The following is a 22171-nucleotide window of genomic DNA, read 5'->3' on the forward strand; positions in this document are numbered from 1 at the left end:
ACCTGCTTTGCTTCTGTCAGGCACATACACGGCGCCGCCTTAACACTTTAGGGGCTTTCTTTTTGGAGGATCCACAATAAAAGGAATATTGTTTGTGAGAGGAATATTGTGTCGGCATTTGATAGCTAATATGAAACACGCGATTACTTGATGTCCTTAATATTCACCCATATTATTGTAAAAATGTTTTTAAATCCTAAGGCAATTTGAGAATACCCACTTCCCATATATACTTTATGAGCGAAGTTTTAGTTTATCACTTGCAACTGTAGTAGTTTCTATACAGCAAAAGCAAACGAGTGGTCGGGTCTAAATTCCGAAGTCAATTCTTTATGACAAACAACTTCCGCTCGAAACTACCGTTAAAGTTCTACCATTCGCAAAAATAATAAAACAACACAAATAATAGAAACACTAAAGACAGTAACTAAATAGAGCCAATGCCATTCGTTCCTTGAGAGCTCCTAAAAAATGAATTTATTTTTAATAATCAATAAAAGATCAAATAAACTATGAAATATATTCAGTTACAAAATGTTGAGGTATTAGCTTAAAATCATTAAATTTTAATATATTATGTACCTAAGAAGTATTTAATATTTTGTTTAATATATTGTTTTTAAATACGTACCATGTAACAATGTAAAAATATGAAATGTGTGTAATTTTCAATGCTACGTTAATACGTAAGGAGCGCCAGTAAAACCCTTAAGATCACATAGCTCAAGGGGTAGCATGGAGCCCTTATTTCCTTATCCCCCGGATCAATTATACAGTATCCCAGGTACTTGTTATTGTACTTGCACTTTATATTGTATTAAAACATACTTTATAAAATTCTATATAAAAGCAACAAAATAACTGCCTTATATGTATGAATGAGTTCCATTTGTTCCAATGTAATCAATTTTATATGACAGTAGAAAGTTTTTTAGTTACAAAATTGCTTAAAAATTAGTATGAGTGTAAATAAATATTTATTATACCATATTTATGTTAATAAATAATAAATAGCAATATAACATTATAATATGTATAACAATTTGTAGATGGATACTCAAGTTCTCCAGAACGAAGTTCACGTGGTAATTATGAGGAACCTTATTATAGTCAATATGGCACTAGAGCTTCTGTTGTTGCACCCATTATAGATGAAGAGCAAAGGTTTGTTTAATGTCAGCTGTTTTTTTATTAATATGTTATTAAATGTTTTATTTTTATTTTATTATCCTAGTGATGTTGGCATAGCTGAGGATCAATATGCACTTTATGGTATGAAAGTCGGACCGAGCCGTATGCCAAGAACAAGTCAAATGTATGATCCAACAAGGTAATAAATATTTTACAACATTTTCATATTATATAAATATTAATGTAAAAATAATTGTTCCTTAGCATCAGTTAAAAATTAGAAGAGAAAATAAACTTTATGTATAGGTTTTAAAAATTTGAAGAATAAAGATTATAGTATTATAGTCTATAGATTATAGATAGATAATCCTTATTAAACGTTTAGTAATAAACAAATGAAATTGATACAAATTACTTTTTATGTATATAAATTAAGCATGTGGGACTATCAAATTTCAATAAGGATAATAAGTGTTTTCAATAAGGAATATTAACTTCATTATCACCACTCTTAACTCAAACCGAAGCATAAGATTTTCTTATATTTTCATAAAATCAATGGCTATCTAAAGTCTTTGCTTGCTCCTTATTTTTATGGAATATTACTTCAGAGTGTAATGGAAATTTAGCTGTTATGTAGTTTATAGATATAGGTATGACTATCTATAAGTGTTTTTACATGCTTAATGATTATCTAAAGTAGTGTTTCTTTAAAACGTCGCTATGATTAAGATATATAATAATATATTCTAATATATATATTATTTATATTTAATACCAAGTTATATTTTATTAAAAAATTTTTCCGATATTTTGACTATCTTCGATAGTCATCTTCAGTAAATGTGGAATTCAAATTGAATTTTGGTATTGTTAATACCCATATGGGTGTCTCTTAGTTGTTCCCAGAGGTTGCAAAACCGAAAAAACAGACCAGGAAAAGATAATTTTGTCACTTATAATTGTAAAAGTAAAAAAAGTGAGCCATTAGATAATACGATAATACGAGACTGACTTCTTTACTTTCACCGAACGCTCTTGTATTATTTTTATAGAGAAGGTTGAGTACAGTAATTTTTTAAAACCTTAAGTGAGGCGTACTCCAAAAAAGTAAAGAAATGATGAATTAAAGTCTTCTACGTTCTTAACTATGCTATGATTTCATATATTTCTTTAGAAGTACCACTTATCAGGTTTTATACTTATATAAAATGCAGCATTGCATTCCATGCGATTAAAGAAACGATTTATGTGTCATGAATATATACACCAAGTATCTCGTTTCATATCCATGACAAAATATGGCCATGATACAATCTGATAATAATATTGCTATGAAGCTAACCTAAGCTTATTGCAATAGAAAACCACTTAATGTGTGGTAATATAAAGACCAAAGAATTGCTAACCTTTTTGTACATTTAACAAAGTCAAACATGTTTTTTGCAGAAATATCCTGTATTTGTCTGAGATTTTTTAAAATTTAAGTCCCTATTATAAAATGGTGATATACGTTTCACTTCAGTTCTATTTTCAACTTTCTGAATTTTATTAATAATACATACCTACTGTATGATATGATACCAACTGTATGAGTTCTATACTTTATTTAAGCATTTAGAAATGTATCTTATAGTGTGCATTATATATAAAAAAGTTTGAAAGAACACGTACAATTTCGTTCTACGTTTGGAGAAAAAAAAACCAATTAAAACTATCAGCTTTCAAAATTTCTTTAAAACATTTTAATAAATTAATTTTTTATGTAATAAATTAAGCTCTATTCTCTTTGTAACCACTTATAAAGTATTCTTAAACATATTTTTTTTTGTTTGAATAGTTCTTAGAATATTCGTTGTTCTTAATTGTATTTTAATCAAAAGTTGTATCAAGACTTATTATTCTTGGTAGTATTATATCGTCTTCCAAATATCTTCGACTACGGCGATATATTTTTATACGTTTCACGCCTCTATTGACTGTTGTTGTCTGGGTACTAGCTACTGGATGAAAATACGTGGTACCTGGAATAAAATTTTTAAAATATTATTTCCAACATATTTAGTTTTGATGTACCTCACCTTTGCTTTTAATGCCTTGAACAATTAAGCACAACAGGTAACCCCCAAAGGACATGAATGCCAAAGCAGTTATACTAATTTGGAATAAAGTTTGCAGTTTTGATGGCTTTTCGGGTTTCCATGGGTGGTGTTCATCAGGATATCCTACCCTTAAATGTTTAAGTACTAGTTTAAAGTAAGGTAATAGGTACACTTCTAGATAAAATTATACCTACAACATATAGTATAATTTGACAAATCTTTGTAATTGTTTTTAATATAAAACTTTAAGGATTTTAATGACTCACATAAACCGAATATTAGAGTTTTCACAAGGCTTCAATTTATTTTATGATAAATGCAGTATAATTCATTACATACTTATCTATTTGATGTAAGCCTATTTTTAATTTAAAATTTTGAGGTGTTGTTTAATATTAAAATTTAAAAGTTAATTTGTGGAATTGTGTCCATATTGGTTCTTAATTACTTTCAAAGCATATATGATTAGACTATATCAATATTAATTAGTGCGAAATATCAAATATCAAGAACATATTATATATATGTTATATACGTGTTATAAGATATGTTATAATATATACGTTATATATTATATATAGTATCAAAAAATTGTTACACTTCTTAACTTATTGATGTGTGGATTCTATGAAAAGAAATTAAAAATGAGTGTTGAGTTATATTTCCCTACAGCTGAATAAATTTTTATTAATTAAATTAAAATTTGTTCGTTTCCATTGGCATAAGTTAATTAATGCATGTGAAAGAGTTTTTATATGTTAGAAAGTTCTAGAAAGTTAGAAAGTTGTTTTGTATTGTTAGCAGAAATTAATTAATTGATCATAGTAAATCAGAAAATGGAAAAAATTTTGTGTATAATATTTATTTATAAAAGAATTTTGTTTTTTATTTATTTATATTTTGTTTCATGTCTGAATTATGACAAATTTGCATTTGACATTTTTGCGTAGTTTTCCTTGATTTACTCTTAGCTAAGTTAAAAAGCACGAAATCTCTTTGTAACATTAATCAAATCACACTAACGACCTAAATCAAACAAACTGCTTTAACAAAGGCAGTGGGAACGTACTATTATATATCGCTTACGTTCTCACTATATTATATGTCGCCAAAGTGCCTCTATATAATTGTGAAAGAAAAAATATTTGTAATTAAATCTTGTAATTTTTATATAAGTATTTAAATGTATTCTTGCCAGCAAATTGATATTGAGTTTCATCATAACGGAAATTTAAAATGACTGTATTAATTTCAATTATTTCAGTTATTTTCCAAAAATGCGGTTATTTATCAATATTAATAAAATCAGGTGAAATATTTAACAATATCATAACTTTCAAATAAATATATTTATATAAGCCATTTCATGACTACATTTTTATTTTTTTATTAATTACTATTAACTATATTTTTGTTGAAAGCTTGCAAGATGAAAGCATTTTTATAGCATTTTTAATGTAATTTACTAAAAATATTCATTAGTATATAAAAAAAGATTTTAATGAAAATAAAACACTACATTTTTATACAACTTGAGATAAATTGATTAGACAGCGGCACGCATATAAAATCTTTCCTTAAGGCCTCCATTGATTGCATCAAAAAATGTAAACATGATTTTTTTAATTAAATGTGTTATAAAGTCAGGAGTAATCAAGTTTAATCACTTCACAAAGTTTTTATTTCTTCAACTAATTTTCAACTACGGTAGTTGTATTAATAATTATAAGATTACACCTAATATCCAACAAGTTCAGTGTATTCCTAACCTGTCTTTTATTTTATTGACAGTGTTTTTAACAAAATTTTTACTTAAATTTTCTTTTGAAAACAAGAAATGACATTAGCTTTGATTTTTTCCAAACTTGTATATTTACATACAAAATCTTGACTCTTCGACTTATAACCATTTTCAGCGATTTTTCTGCATAGATGATATGGTATATGATATTTAACAGATTTCCTTTTTAAATAAATTACTTTGATGTTCAAAAAGTCTTTGTCTAAAGTCTAAAGAAAAGCTCAATATTGTATAGATCAGTTTACATTTTTAACAGATAGTCCAAGAGATAGAACTACAGGGCACACTGAAAAACGTATCGGATGCGTTTCCCGAAAGTGCCAATTTTGATGTGCCCGTGATATTCTACTTAACGTGGGTCTTACGTCAGGTTAAACTGTTAGATAAGCGGATACCTATAAGGGAATATATCATTACTTGCTTTAGATATTGCATACTACTTAGTATATTTATCAGAGAAGGACCATTATTGGGGATGAAAGCTATTTTAGTCATAAATACATTTATATTTTTATGAACATTAGTAGTAATCATAACATAATAAACTAATTATAATAATAACGAACCCAAGTGTATAGTTGCGATTCTAGCTCAGAGGGAACAATCGCATAACAGGTGTTTTAATATATGTTTTTCGAACAATATAAAGAATCATCTATAAGGCAACTACAAGAGTCTTAATAAGAACTCAAAGAATACATTTTATACAATTTTTAAATCCAATTAAAATTTTAAAATCATGAATAAATATTTTTTATATATTATTATCATTATATTATTATTATTATAATTATAATAATTATATCACTATTAGCATTTACTCAATATGATGATTATATCTTAAGCATCTCATATTTTTCAAAATTATTTCACTATTGAGTGTTTTATTTTTTGGTTAAAAGGTTTCGAATAGAAATTAAAAGACAACAACAAAAAATTTTGTTAATTTTCGAGTATTGCCAAGTAATCATCATAAGTGGTCTTAGGAAATATTCGAATGTTTTGAATTAGTTTATAGCACGTATATAATATTTTTTTATAATATATTTTGTTTCTATGTCAAGTACTAAAATGATATCACTTTTCGATATGTTCTTGAATTCCAAAGTTTTTGCACTGATATATAATTTTTATAGAATTTAGTCTTTTTAACAATTACACTTGTTTCATTTATAAATGTGTGTTTTGTATAACATATTTTGAACTTATATATTTTAAAAATATATATTGATTTATTACCGGTCTTCTCCAACTAATGCCATTGCTTTAGGTCCCGAACAATCTTCTTTATCCTTAATTTCTGTTGAATTACTTAATGCTGCACTTGTACTATCCGTCGAATCTAAACTATTTGGTATAGATTCTAAAGACTTTTTTAAACGTAATAATTCCGAAAGTCGTAGGTTTACCAGGCAGGTTTGAAGAGTGTCCCTGTCAACAAAATCATTTAAAACCGACGCGTATAAATATTCCACTAAGCTGAAAAGCGATAGGCAATAAAAAATATATAAACTGTGAAACTGCATTGTTCTTTGTCACCGAAACTAGACTAACTATTAAATGGCAGCTTCATACTTTCTTAGCTAAGCAGCAAAAATTAAATGTCTAAAATGCAATGAATTTTCACACCTGAACGCCTCGCATTAGTTAAAAGTGAATTAAATTCATCAAAGACTTTATGCCACCGGCTCAGTTACACTGACAGACATGCACTTAAAAATCAAGAAAAGTAGTTCAAAGCTTTTTTGAACAAACAGAAAACCTTCAGTTTTCCAAATTTGTGCAATTGCAGAGTATCTGGGCTAGAACAGATAACAATGGAAAATTATAAAAACTAAAATATTTAATGCAATTATTTAATGCAATTTAATTTAACATTCTGTGAAAATTTGTAATGATATTATTGTTTTGTATTGTTTTGTTTTTTTTTATTTAGACCCGAAGATCTTCATCGCATACGCGTAGAGCATATGGAACGTCAATTGGCTAATTTGACTGGACTTGTGCAAAAAGCGTTGGTTAATCAAAACCCCCAAATTGCACCACTCACAGTGCCAACATTGGATCAAAACTATTTGGTTGTACCCACACAATGCCAAGGTAAGACCCATAATCACCAATGCAGTTTGCAATAATTATTATTGTTTGTTGTTAAATTTATCTTTGTGCACTTTGTTGGTTGAAACAATTTTCATAAACAATTAAAGTTCACTTAAAAAATGCATTCACGAAAATTAACTCACATACACTGCAAAAAAATTCATTTTAATTGTTTGCGTTGATTCACATCAAATTTAATATGTTCCAAATATTTTGATATAAAAAATTATTATGAAAAATATTCGCAAAGCACATATTTATCTGATATGCACCATTAGCAGTTATTGAACATTTAAGATTTTTAACATTAAAAACACTTTTTCACACACACACGAAATTATTATTGTTCATTATATTTTTTTAATTACATTCAATGGTCGAAAATTACTAAAACTATCGATAAAATTAAATGAGATTTTTAAATAGGTAAAATAATTAATATTTATAAAATTTTAATCCAATTATTTTTCGGGGTTTATTATTATTATTTATATTTTCTGAATACTTTCACAAGGACGGATAGTTTATAAATTCCGATTACATGATTGACACACCTACGTATTTCTTTGACTTATATACATATATGTATATATCTACACATCATATATGATTTGCACACAAATTCAGTATTATCTAAAAATTATTAGGTAATAGCCTATTACCTAAAATCCATCTTGCTTTTTTTTATTCATTTATTCTAATATTCCAATTTGTGCGTTAGATTTGGGCTTAGATTTTAGATTAATTCAAGTAACCATCAAATGCTTTTTAAAGAGACATTTCAACAGAAATTGTATAGAGATAATACTTACTGGAAGTACTAACCTCCCAGTAATATAGGTCAAAATTTCATGGAATTTAATTTTATTAGTTGACTAATTATCAAAACATATTATTTTAATATACTATGAAAAATCAAATCGAATAATTGGGAATAATTAAAGAGTAAGCATTGTAAGACATTTAAAGAACCAAAAAATCATCATCAAAACAAGATCTAGTTCAAGATATTAAGGGTATAAGTCTAATAAAATATGATGTGACCTCATAAAAATGAATGGTAGCAATTATAGGTAACAAAGTTCTGTAAAACGCAGCTTATACGATTTGTGTTAAATAAAAGATATTGGACAATTTAAATAGGTCTAATATTAAAAGAATTCAGAATAGAAGTTAGAAATAGAAATTAGAACAAATTAAATAAAAACGTAAATGTATGGGACCGGTATATTAAATATCCGAATTGACATATACTGATTGTATTCTCCAGACTCGGTAACATGACGTGCATGTAGATTTAATTTCTGAGCTGATACCCTTTTTTGATAGTTTTGACTAGTCAATCTATGTTATTATTATTTTTATGCTGGAAGATTTGTACTACTGTTGGAAAACCTATGATTTTACATGATGGAGTTTTATATCTTCATCCTTTGTGAGATGCTCATTTAGGTTCTTCTTTTTTTTGACATCAATGCCGCACAAATTCCCAACTGGTGATGTAATGATACCTCATTATTATTTTTCTTACATAACTATTTCTTACAAGTTTCGTAAGAGTAAGTTCCCAGTTTTGTAAGGTGACAGTTTTACCTAGAGTGCCTAGCTAGAATTTCCATAATGTTTCTTAAATTATTTTCTCTTAGTTGAAATATAGTTCTTAAATAGCTTTTTTTGTTTCTTCTCTTTTCAACGAATAGATGAGAAGAAATTGCCTTCTTCGAAGCCATAGAATGGTTTCGAACCTTTAAGCAAACATACTGTCTCTAGTATACTTGAGGAATGGTGTAAAAATGTTTAAAAAGTTTTGGAATAAGTTTAAAGGAGAAAAAATATTGTTATATAGATTATGCTTTATATGCTTTATGCACCTTTAGTATAATATATAATGAATTATATATAATGAATTACTATAAAATAGTTTGCACTTATTTTCAAATAAATGAGGTCTCAGTGGATAAACTACAAGCTATTTATCCAACCCTGTTAAATTTGATTCAATGAACATTTTTACCTATCACGTAGACCACCGGTTGGGAATCATTGGTATACAGTATCATACACCTTCAATTGCTAAAATCAATAGGAATCAGAATGAATAAAAATTCAATATATTATTACATCATATTATTTATCACATGATGTGGCTACAGATAATGCCAAAATAACTAAAACTAAAAATAAAATAAGAAAACAGTGGTGATTTTCTTCTAATCTCGTCATTGGTGTAGTAATAACTCTATAACTATTTTAAATAAAATAAATACTGTTATTAAAACAATAAATATTTTTGTTTACTTGAAATTTTTATAGTTTGATGCAAAAAATAATTTTTTAAAATGTATATGAATTTATATCTACCATAAACTATAGTAATTCCTATAGGTTTTTAAGAATTCTTGTAATATAAATACATAAATTATTTTAATTATAACCACCGCGTTTAGTGAAGGTCAAGAAATTTTTGGAACAAATTCTGCAATGAACATAGAAAAATATGGTTTTGAGTTTATAAGATATTAATAATTATTAAGCATGAATACATAAAGACTATGTGTTCTACAAATTGTAGATCTATAAAATTAAACTAAATTAAATGTTGCTTGCCTTCATGCATAAATTTAGCATTAAACTTGAAAGATATGAAATGAAAATCTAATCAAAATAAAATCAAATTCAAAATAAGAATGAAAATTAAGTTCAAATATTTATTCTAATTATAAAATATATTTACATAATTTTCTAAAGTGCGATAACATAATCTTTTTAACATTAAAAATGTTTATACAAACAAATTGCACAAGAATTTTTTCATATTTATTTCGTATTTTTAGTGCAGTTATCAAGCATATTATTTTAAACTTGTGTTTCTACTTTGTTCTGAGGACAACTTTAATTTTTAACTTTAATGATATAATAAGTAATGTTTAGGGTTTTTGTTTTATTTCTTTATTTGAAATTAAACTAAATTAAAGAGAGAAAAATATAAAAAAATTAATAATTGGATTACATATTAGAATGTTTTATGTTTGTATATAATTATAAGCTATATACAGCGTTAGTTATTCAGCACTCATAAATTTTAGGAGTATTCAAGGGCAGTTCGTTAATGAGAATGAGTAAAGTTATTAAATGACAATTAATATTAATAAATAATGAATGTCTTAAAAAAGTCAAACTGCAAATGAATCATCTTACTACATAATACACATTTTAAATACTTATTTCTTAATTAGTTCAAATATAGATATAAAAATTAACAAAGTCAAAATACTAATTAACATTATCTAAAACGTGAATAAACGTGAATATAAGTAAAAAACAATTCAAAATAAAAAGTGCTAGGTAACTGCACTGTTAACAAGAAATCCAAATAGAAAATATTTTTGTAGAAGGGCTCTTTATGAATATTTTTAATGTAAAACTTTCTTATCAACTTTGGATTAAACAATTTATTATAGCCAATGTACAAGGGACACAAAGATAAACTGTGAAAGATATTGTATCATTATTAGAATTATACAATTAATTTACAATTAAGTTGGGTTACTTTCAATTTCCAAATTATAAATACAGAAAATAAAAATAAAAAAAAAATAATAAAAATAAAAATAGTTTTAAAAATGATGGATTTATTAAGTCCAAATAAAATTATTCTAATATTTTTGTAACTCTCGAAATAGGTTTACCCCAGTTGTTCCACTTTGAGTTATGTATATCTTTCTTATCTTTATTAGTGCCTTCCCACTTTCTACATAAATGTTGAATATTACATATATTCTAGTTCTTCTAGTCGGAGCATAGGCCGTTAACAATTTCCTTATTAAAAACAAACAAATGTAGAGTATTTTCTAATAATAGCATAACTTTCTGTTTACTATATATTAGTATTAATAAACTTAAATATTTTTAATCCTTAAAATTTAATACCTTATAATAAATTTATAATCAGTTACTATAGACCTAAATAGGAACATGTTAATTATACATACATATAAAATAAATTTTATTACCTTTTATATATTTAATAAATACGTTATTTCTTAAATGAATATTTCCGTAAAACCAAAATTAAATTAAATTAAATTTTTATTAAAAATTATTTTTCTAAATTTTTTGAAATTAACTTATCACTAATATTTATTTCCTACTCTTATATAAAATTTTATTTAATATAATTTAGTATTTTCCTCTCGATAAAAAAACCCATTATTTGAGCGGTAACATGTAATTATATTTATTTTATAATTTCATAGCAAATGGATCTGGCGATGAGTTGTATACGATCACTAGGGAAAAAGCACCTAAACTAGGAAGAAATGCTTGTCGTAAGTTCCACAAGTTCCAAAATTAGTTGAATGTTGCATGTGCTATCCTAACATTGGATAAAAATAATGATAGTATTTTATTTTTATTAAAAACAAAATACATAATAAATAATTCGCATGTTAAAGATTTAATTATATAAATATTGAAAAATTGCAATCTTATGGCAAAGAGAAGAGTAAATTGCCTCCGGCAAAGTTTCCTTATTGATGGATATGACTTGCATGACACATTGTATGACATTGTAGTATTTATAAAAATTATGTTTGGCTTCAATCCGGAGGAAAGAAAAACTGGAAATGATGTTGAAGCATGGAATTATTTCTTTGAAAAAAAAAATATAATTAAATAAAAAAAAATATGTCTGAAGTGTTTTTTTATTTATATGTTAACTTCATAAAAAACATTTATCTGTATGTATGAACTAGTGTTGCACTAATAATATATATACTATAATTATAATTATTGATACTAATCATGTCGTTATATGAATGATATACATATTTTTAACTGTATTTTGTTTTTATCTGTATAAAAAAAATAACATCCAAATAGCATGGAATTTTAACTTTTTGCTCCATATTTTTGAAAGAAACTAGTAATAATAAATAATAATACATTTAGTACAGTAGTAGCTACTTAGTTAATTGTTGTCATTAGTATGTATAATATTAAAGTGAAAAAAATTTGACCCGATCTACTTTTTCAGAAAAATCGGTGTCCTTTGAGAAATCAGTATCCTTTAGCGACGACATACAAGGAATACCAAAATCGCATAGTCCACAACATGCCGGTAATTTAAGTTTAATCACTAAAGTTTATCAATGTCCATTAAAATTTTTGACTTGAACTGATATGAGCATGCCAACTGGTAGTTTAATTTTTCATAACTACTTGTCCAGATGTCAGTATCATTTTTTTGTTGTCCATACATTTTTTGAGAGAGCATATAATTGTCTGATTGTAGTTTAGATTTTGAGAATCAAACACTTTTAATTCAGTAAAAAATAAATTTTTCGTTCATTTTTGTACGCATTTTAAAATCTTTGTGTGAAGCCGATACAAAACCAACCAAACCAGCCATAAAATCATCAACCTTACCTCGTACATCATCACAAGGTAAGTGCACAAAATGAAACTCAATGCTCATTTTCATTAATTTTATTTTAATTGTCTCGATCTGAGTGAAAAAGCACTTTCCTTAATGTGAAAATATAAAAACTGTGAAGATTTAAACAGTGGCAAAGCATCGCATACACATACAAAGCTACACGTGTTTTCACACCATATTCGATATTACTAACAAAATTTTACTATAATTTAAATGTGTTTTAACTAATTTGTTTTCGCTTTTATTGACTCTTTTGTATTGTAAATAAAAAAATTAATTACTTGTAAAATTACTAAAAAAACAAATTATACAAAATTTGTACAGAACGAGATCGCATAAAACCACCACCTCCTCCAAAGCCATTGGTCTTGGCTCAAACACATCAGAGTTATCGTGCAGATATAGCGCTTGCTCCAGAAGTGTATAATCACTTACGTGGTCTACAGAAGAAAGCTAAGGATTTGCGCATGGAAGTGCGTACTCTAAGACGTTTATCACAGGCTCAAGCCGTTGCAGTACGTGAAGATATTAAAGGCGCATTTATGAGAATACGTGCCACATTATTGGCTAGTAGTGGCAGTAATTGGGGACATCCCGGCGATCAGGATACAACACGTATTTCACGCGAAGAGGAACTTTATAAACAGGAAGTTATACGATTAGAAAAGGATTTAAGCGATTTGGAGACATCTGTAGAGAGCCTGCGTGGAGAAGTTATAAATCGTAGAACTCGTGTCAATATGACAGCCGTAGAGGATATGGCACTCGTTTTAAGCAGAGCAAGGTATGTTATTTATAAAATAATTGTATTGAATTAGGGGTTTCATTAATTGACTATTGACTAAACTGTGTCAATATTTGGAAGGCAAAACTAGATCTTTTTAATTTACAAAATCAGTTTTTCTGTTATATATAAATAACAAAAAACAGAAACTCTTAACAATGTATGCAGTGTGTTGGCAAAATAAAATAAGTTGATTTGATAGTGGTTATTATTTTAAAATAATTACAGGAATTAAGTCACAGTGAAACCCATATTGTGTCAATATTTTCAATATTCAATATTGTGGTTTTGAATAATTTTCGTAGAGTCCTTGGAAGTAGGTTTACATCTGTTCAGTGTAGTTCTACCTACATCTCTAGATAATAGACGAATTTTTTTTTTTCTAATGCAATATTTTTTTATGATATTCTATTCGCAACAGAAAAGCTGGCTATCAAATAAAACATTTCTAAAAGCCTTAAGTCTAAAAGTCTTAATATATCTTGGTCTATCCCGTTACGACTATTATCGTAAATGTGGATCTGCAGAGGAGAGGGAAACTGTTTTAATATTGTGTCTCAGTGCTCTCCTTTGGCCAGTAGTAAATTTAATATCTTTGCGATTTTTTTTCTCCTTCAAAATTAGTGATATAACCAATTGTTTTGATTTGTCAGGTTGATTCACTTTAACTTAAATGGTAAAGTGATGCTTCTTGTCTTCGATTTCGTCTGGGAAAACACAGCTTTGGGCCTTTCCTTTGAAAACAACTTATTTTATCAGCGGTATAACAACGGGCATTATTTGTGCTCAAATGGTCTTTGGTGTTCAAGGCCGTCACTCTAACTTAATCTTACCTAATATTGTATTAACAATCTATTTCATTATAAAAAGTAAATAAATTTCGTAAAACGTTAATTTACTTCATTAAGTCTGCTAACTGAATCGGGCATTATCACTAAAGGGTGCTTTCTCAGAGAAGAATGTAGTTCTAGCCCAACGTAAGCAATTTTTAGCATCCAGTCGTGAAATTACTGCAGAAATATAAAATATTCATTCTTTTTGGTTAGTTTATTCTAAAGCTATGATATTGGTCTCAAATTTTTTACTCTTTTCGAATTGTAAAATGCTTAAAGTACTTAGAAATCTAAGTTCTGATTTTGATACTATATACTTGCAAAGCAAAAGTATGAGAAGATGACAAGTCAGGATAAAAAAATTATTTCATTTTTAAATTAAAAATTTAAGTAATTTTTAGTACACGAAGATTATCATAATTTAATTTTTTAATATAGTAAAACTGTTGCTGAACTTAAGATGAGATTTCCCGCTCTATCAAATGGATTGCGTTGTATCATATCGAATGAAATGGAGAAAGTAGTGCGTGAAGAAAAGTTCCTTAAAGAAGAGCCTGATAGACTTGAGTCTGCTCTTAGGCGTTGTAAAAAGTTAACCGGCACTTTAGTAACTCTTAAAAGGTTTTTTCTTTATAACATTTAATTTTAAAATATAAATTTTAAATAAATATAAATTTTATAATGACAACTTAGATTGGCGAGTGTGCAAGAACAACGTCTTCCACCAAATGAGCCACAAATCAATGAGGAACCTCCACGTTCCGCAGAAATCTCCTCAGCCGATAAGGTAAGCTAATTGCTGCAATTTAATTTATTTGTTAATTGATTTGATTGATTAATTCATTGATTAAACAAGGCAACTATTTGATAAAATAATTATTTATGCATATTTAATAACTTTGAGTAAAAGCAGATTTCTTGCTAATATTTCTCTATTAGTTGCTACCAAAAACAATTAATAATAATATATATATACTATATTATCTATATATATATATATGTATTATTTTTTAAGAATTATAATGATTGACTTGCATTCATATTATAACTAATATTATATTAAATATTATATTATATGATAAAACTTCAAACTCTCGTTAGAATTGAAATTTTTACTTTTTCGTTCTCATAATTTCTTTAAATTGTTGAGTAAAAGTAGTTTACATAAATCGAACATTATTTTCCAAATAGTAATGATAATTTGTGTGTAAATAAAGTAATTTTGATTATATTAAGAGGATATCGATTTAAAAATAGTATTATTCATTAACAAAACAAATATGTTTAATTTCGTTATATTTAACTATTATTTGCAATTGGCTAAATTATATATATTTTTTATTTATTTATTTGGTTTACTGATTTATGAGTATAATAGATATAAGTCAAACTGAATGGAAATTTATTTCAAATAATAAAAAAATAATAAATAAGTAAATTTTAGGAGTTTGGAGTTGAGTGTGATTTATAAAGAATTCATAGATAATTAATTAACTTAACTTATCCTAATCCTTAAACAAATAATAGCTCTGGAATAAAGTGAGGTTTCTATAGGAATTGTATTTGAATTTTTATAAACTTTTTCTTTTGTTTACTATATTTCGTATGTTCACTGTAAAATAAAACAAGTAAGAGTGTTTTTCACTGTTGGTATTTTTTTTAGAACATCACATCCCTTTTGCTTTTCAAATTAACTTCCACCACCACGCCCCTTACTTTAAGTTTCCCGATTAAGTATATTCTGTATTGAATTTGTATATGAAATTGTATGGAAATTGAACTTATTTCTAAATTAATTTTTTTTTCATTCCTTTCACTTTTTGTTGGATTTGCAAAATTGTTTTTAAATATTTTTATTTAATTTCTCTATGATAAAACAAAAATTTTCACTGCAATTTATTGATATATATATATACATATATAATACATACACATTAATATTATTATAGAATTAAGAATTTAAAAAAAATTGGGGCGAGAAGTTAAGTAAAGTTTCGCAAAATATTTTTTAAGTGAAAAATATATTTGTATAGCATTTCTTAAAGTATCTAATAACACAGATAGTTGTGTAAGTCTAATGTAGCTATTCTATTAGATTGTAAATCAATTTTTCTCTGATATATATTTGTGTAAGTGTAATGCTTTTGTGAGTACCTCACTGATATTCTATTTTATATACTTTATGAAGAAAATAAAATATAAATAATATATATAAAATATGATATAATATAAAATATATCGATATACATTATAACTGATATTTTAAAAAATTTTAAAGTTGAAGTTTTTTGAGTACATTTAAGTGTAAAATATAAAATTGATAAGATCCCCATAGTTAAGTCACATCAAGAAAAAATAAGGAAACATTGAGCCCTTTTGACTTTCTGATTTTCATTAATCTTTAATAATCGCCATTAACTCATCATTACCCATTATATTTAGTTTTACCTACAAATGCCAATAACAAAAACTGGTATAATTTGCTTTCGTCAGTTAGTAGATATCTTCGGATTATGAATTCGTTGACCACTATTGCAATTAGAAAATCAACCAACCAACATTTTTATCACTATATATGCAGTACTGTCTTCGAGAATTAACCTTCATTGCAATTTGATTCACAATGACTCTACCCTATAAAAGTTGCAAGATTTCTAAACTTTTGTATAAGCAAAATTCAATCTTTCTATTTCATTCCTCACTGTCTCTCCTTTATAAGGAAACAGTTACCTTCTGTAAAATAGATTAATGCAACTGCTTATTACTGATGCGTTCCCAAATTACAGTTCTATACTTATGATGTCATCCTTTTGTTTAGTTATCCAGAGTCAAATACACATCAAAGCTAATTATCGTTATATAGCAAATTCAATCTTTCTATTTCATTCCTCACTGTCTCTCCTTTATAAGGAAACAGTTACCTTCTGTAAAAAAGATTAATGCAACTGCTTATTACTGATGCGTTCCCAAATTACAGTTCTATACTCATGATGTCATCCATTTGTTTAGTTATCCAGAGTCAAATACACATCAAAGCTAATTATCGTTATATAGCACCCAAGTGGAGGGGTTCCTGAACCTTAAAACATAATCAAATGCTTTCCATCCAATAATATTTTACTGGAACTCAAGGAAATATATACAGCCCTTTGAACCTTAACGCATAATAAATGCTTTCCATTCAATAACGTTCTAGTAAAACTCAAGGAAATAGATCCAGCCCTCTTGAAAATTTAAAGTAGAGATCAATTTAATTAAACAAACAAACATTGAAAAAACTCGTAAATTATTTAAAATAACTACGGAAAATTATGGAAGAATGAGTTTTATTTTTTGTGCATCACTAGTTAGTATTTCTTTCTAAAAAGGATGCATGTATATATATATATCACAATATATACATATAGAGAAACTCCTAAACTTAAGATCCCACATCCCAAACTTAATTATTCTTCTACAATCTCGACAAATTAAATATCTCTAAGATGGTAGGAAGGATTAGTTTTCTTCTTGGTGAAACCATACAAAAGCAGTAACAACAATATGATTTATTCCTCCTTGAAAAGCTTTATGAGTCTCTTATATGAGTCCTATTCCATAATAGGACTTGGATTTTCTTTTTCCTCAATAAGATAAACCTAACGCAACTTCTTCCATGCAAATATGCGTTATAGAAAAAAAATTTAGTAAGAATTTTAAGTTTCATTAAATCTAGATACGCTTTTAAGAAATGTTATATATAATTTAAATAAAAAAAAACGATTTATTAATTTTCCGAATAAGAAAACATTAAAAAAATTTCATATTTTATTTATTACGAGTAGTACATCAGTGATTTTTTATAATAATGAATATACAAAAATATTTATTAAAATTCGTGATCCGAAAATGGATATAAGCGTTAATAATAATATTTATTTATTTTTAATCTATTTTTTGTTATATGTCTATTTTAATATAAATGTGAATATTTTTATTATATTTATATTCTGCGAAAAGAATAGATAATTATCAATTATTAGTTTTAAAATTTTATCAACTATCTTTTTAAAAACCTTTAATTTATTTTTTTCATTTTATATAATATTTTTTTTTATTATATTATCCTTACTTGTGAGTTTTTTATATAATATAACAATTACTTACAAATTTATTAAAAAAACTTAAATAAATAAATAATTATTCTTTACATGTTTATTTTAATATAAATGTTAATATTTTTTTTATAATTATTTTAGGCAAAATGAATAGTAATTATCAATAATTTAGTTTTAAAATTTTTCACATTTATTTTTAAAAATTTTTAATTTTATTGTTTCGTGTCATATTTTATTTCTTTTTACAGTTTATTGCAGTTACTTGTGAATTTTTTAAATAAAAATAAATAAATAAATATTTATTTATATATTTGTTTTAATATAAATGTGAATTTTTTTATTATACTTATTTTCGGTGAACTGAATAATTAATTATCGATTACTTAGTAATTTTTAAAAAAATTTTAATTTTATTGTTTTATTTTATATTTTATTTTTTTTTATATTATATTACAATTACTTGTAAATCTTAATTGTAAATTATATTTTTGTTATATGTTTATTTTAATATAAATGGGATATTTTTATTATATTTATTTTCAATTTATTTAATTGTTAATTGTTAACTATCAATTACTTAATTTTAATATATTTTACAGCAATTTTTTAATAAATTTTAATTTTATTATTTCATTTTATTTATTGTTGTTTTTCTGTTTTAATATTGTAATACGATTACTTCTGAATTTTTTTAATGAAATATTTTATTTTTTGTACTTTATTTTTTGAATTAATATAAGTAATTATTTGTAGTTGATCAAATTATTGTTTATATTGTATTCACTGATGTACTGGTAATTATAATTAATAAAAATTATTAAATAAAAAAAATAAAACGAATAAATGAACGATAAAAAATATTTTGGAAACAATTTCATACTAAACTTATTACATTTGTAACAGTAACAATTACTTCTATGTCGTCTCGTTTTCTTCTTCATTTTTTGTATTCCCTAGTTTAACTGGCGATGGAGTTCTAACTTCAAAGAGGCAATCACTGAGTAATAATCCACATTTAAATAGCAATAATTATCGTTTCGATTTCTATACATGCATATATACTTTTATGACTATTTTTCTATCATTAGAATCCTTTTTTAAAGCTTTTCAATCCTTCAAAGCTAATTCCGCAATTTAATTCTAAAAAATATTAATATTAAATATTGATACATACTAACATAAATAGATATAATAAAAATAAATTAATTTAAATAAATAGGTTGATGTTACAAATATGTAAAATAAAATATTTTAAATAAAGCTTGTTATATATATTTATATTTTTCTTTTATATTTTATCCTTTTAACTATATTTTCTTTTAAATTGTTTAATGTTTTTTACTTTTTCTTTTACGATATGTGCAATCTTTGTGTTTCTGTTATTAATTGTTTTCATTACAAATACTTATACGTCCCATCACCTCTGTTGATCTATAATTTCTTCTATATGTTGTTTGGGATCAAAATTATATATATTTTAAATTCGTATTGATGTCGTAAACAAATTCATTTCTAAACGACACACTTGAAATTAAAAAACCACAAATCGGTGTATAGAAAATGTTGATTATTTAATTTCATTTAATTTAATTAAAATTTTTATTTTTTTGTATTATTAGGGGTAATTGTAGGTCAACAAATAGTCCTTAAAAAAAATCAAAAATTAATATATAAGTAAATGATGACTAGGATTTAATTTCACCAAAAATGATATCCTATACCCACCAAGGAAATTTGTGTGTGTCCTTTTTAATTTTTTTACAATTATATGTAATTATCGTCCTAAAGTTTAAAATCTAAACACAATACTTTGTTTAGTATTTTTTGTTTTTATAAATGAGTATTGATTTTAGGATGTATATAATGCTATTTTTAAAATTACTTATTACAAAAGCTTAGGTATAGTTTACAACTCAGCAGGGAAAGAATTTTTCTTATTTAAGTACATATATTATAAAATTATTTTAATGTGTGGATAAATAAAATCAAAAATAGGTATTATAAATATTTAAAATATATATGAATTAGTTTTAAAAGCTGTAATAATTAAATTTATATTAAAGTTTTAACTTCTTGTTATTATTTTGAAGATAAATGAACAATATAACCAGGTAACGGCACCGGCGTAGTCAGAATCCAGTACGAACTACTAATATACATGTTAGATATAGATTTAAAAATATATGATAATAACTGGCGTTATCAGAACCTATAAAAAAAAAGAATTATGTATACGTCACATATAGATTTGTGAAAAATATCATAGAGCCCATATATTCAATACAGTATATAAGACACAGGTTTTTGGTAATATGAATTAAAAAAGATTTTTGAAATTCAAAACTTTATTTTTTTTTCTAAAAAATAAGTAATGTATTTTTTATTCCAAATTGCAAATTCTGATTGTAAAACCAGAATTTTTAATTCACAAAAACTATTTTTTATTTTAAAGACTAGAAAAACATCGTTTTTACTTATCAATATCTGTAGTTTTTAGTTACTGTCAAGTATATATCACGTTTAATTTGTTATTACTCTATGGGAAAACGTACCAAAAATGAAAATACTTTTTTTTAAGTGCTATTGATTATTTTTCGGCGTTACTGGATATATCCATCATTGAAGGTAATAACATAGCAAGAAATGTTACTTTATTGGTTCATATATCTCTCGTTTAATATAATTCACAAATATAAACGAATTATTAATCAATTAGCAGTTACAAAGTAATTCATGTTTGAGACTTCGGTTATTTGGATATAGCTCATTTGATAGAACCAATTATTTTGTCATTTTAGAGACTAAAATTGATCTATAATTATATTTTGGGCTTAAAGGAATTGAATAAATCTTTTCACAGCAACCAGCTCAAGAGCGGTATATACAATTTACATTTGGAAGTTTTCAAAAATATCATAAATCCACAGAAACAAGATTAAAGTATCTAGAAATATAATAGTTTATGGACTGCGAGTTTATGTTATGGACTAAAGAATGTCTTAGATCCACATTTATAGATCGTCTCAACATAAATATCAGTGAAATATTTCCGTTCGGTAAAGCGATAATATTTCCGTTCGGTAAAATTGTGAAGAATGTGGAATCTCCATAAACGTTATCAGTATTAGACATTTCTCGTAGTATTAATCATTAATTAATCGTAGTATAAATATTTTAGAGTTATACATAATCACGTTATTAATTTAAAAATATTTAAAATATTTTTTTATATTTTATATATAGGTAAATATTAAAATATAATGAAGGTATCTATAATTTTTTAGTTACTTCTGGATTTGTTTGTCGCTAAGAAGAGTATCAGCTAAAAAATTTGTATTGGAAAACAATAGTTATAATATATTAATTTCAGACTTAGTTCGAAACATGAAACATTAAAAAAATTATTTTTTTAAAATAGTATTAATTTGGATGAAATTTTTTAGATGTTCTTCTTATTAAATTACACGCTTTCTTTAATAAATAAAAAATAAACTCCTAAACGAGGTATGTCTCTACATTTCTCAAGATCATCTCTTTTGATATCGAAATATGATGAGAGTTAACTAATTTATTAATGAGTTAACATCAGCAGATAAAATGTTCTGGATTTAAAACATATATTTATATATAAGTATAGATATATATATATAAAGATATATGTATATCGATATATAGATATAAATGCGATATATATACATAAATTTATTAATAAGTTAACAGTTGAAATACTCTGGACTTAAAGCATATATATTGTGGTGTTCAGTGTCTTTCTGTTGGAAAATCAATTTGGCATATTTCAACGAAAACCATTTTTTATCTTTACTTAAAATCTCGGTTAATATTTTCCTAAAAGCAGTGTTGAAAGCCTTTTTCTGATTACTTTTTA

General features: G+C 25.4%; 1 protein-coding gene across 1 annotated transcript in view; it reads left to right on the forward strand.

The window, feature by feature from the left end:
• The window catches only part of LOC119666465 (coiled-coil domain-containing protein CG32809-like), a 33226-nt gene that overhangs the window by 7075 nt on the left and 3980 nt on the right, over positions 1–22171 (forward strand). The window contains exons 3-12 of the mRNA XM_038075742.1: positions 692–784; positions 1050–1164; positions 1235–1330; positions 6971–7134; positions 11391–11462; positions 12170–12253; positions 12517–12579; positions 12896–13355; positions 14627–14809; positions 14882–14975. Of these exons, the coding sequence (XP_037931670.1) occupies positions 692–784; positions 1050–1164; positions 1235–1330; positions 6971–7134; positions 11391–11462; positions 12170–12253; positions 12517–12579; positions 12896–13355; positions 14627–14809; positions 14882–14975 (1424 nt within the window). The remainder of the gene's footprint in view (positions 1–691; positions 785–1049; positions 1165–1234; positions 1331–6970; positions 7135–11390; positions 11463–12169; positions 12254–12516; positions 12580–12895; positions 13356–14626; positions 14810–14881; positions 14976–22171) is intronic.

This window comes from Teleopsis dalmanni, chromosome 1, assembly GCF_002237135.1.
Source record: "Teleopsis dalmanni isolate 2A chromosome 1, ASM223713v2, whole genome shotgun sequence".
Classification (NCBI taxonomy): domain Eukaryota; kingdom Metazoa; phylum Arthropoda; class Insecta; order Diptera; family Diopsidae; genus Teleopsis; species Teleopsis dalmanni.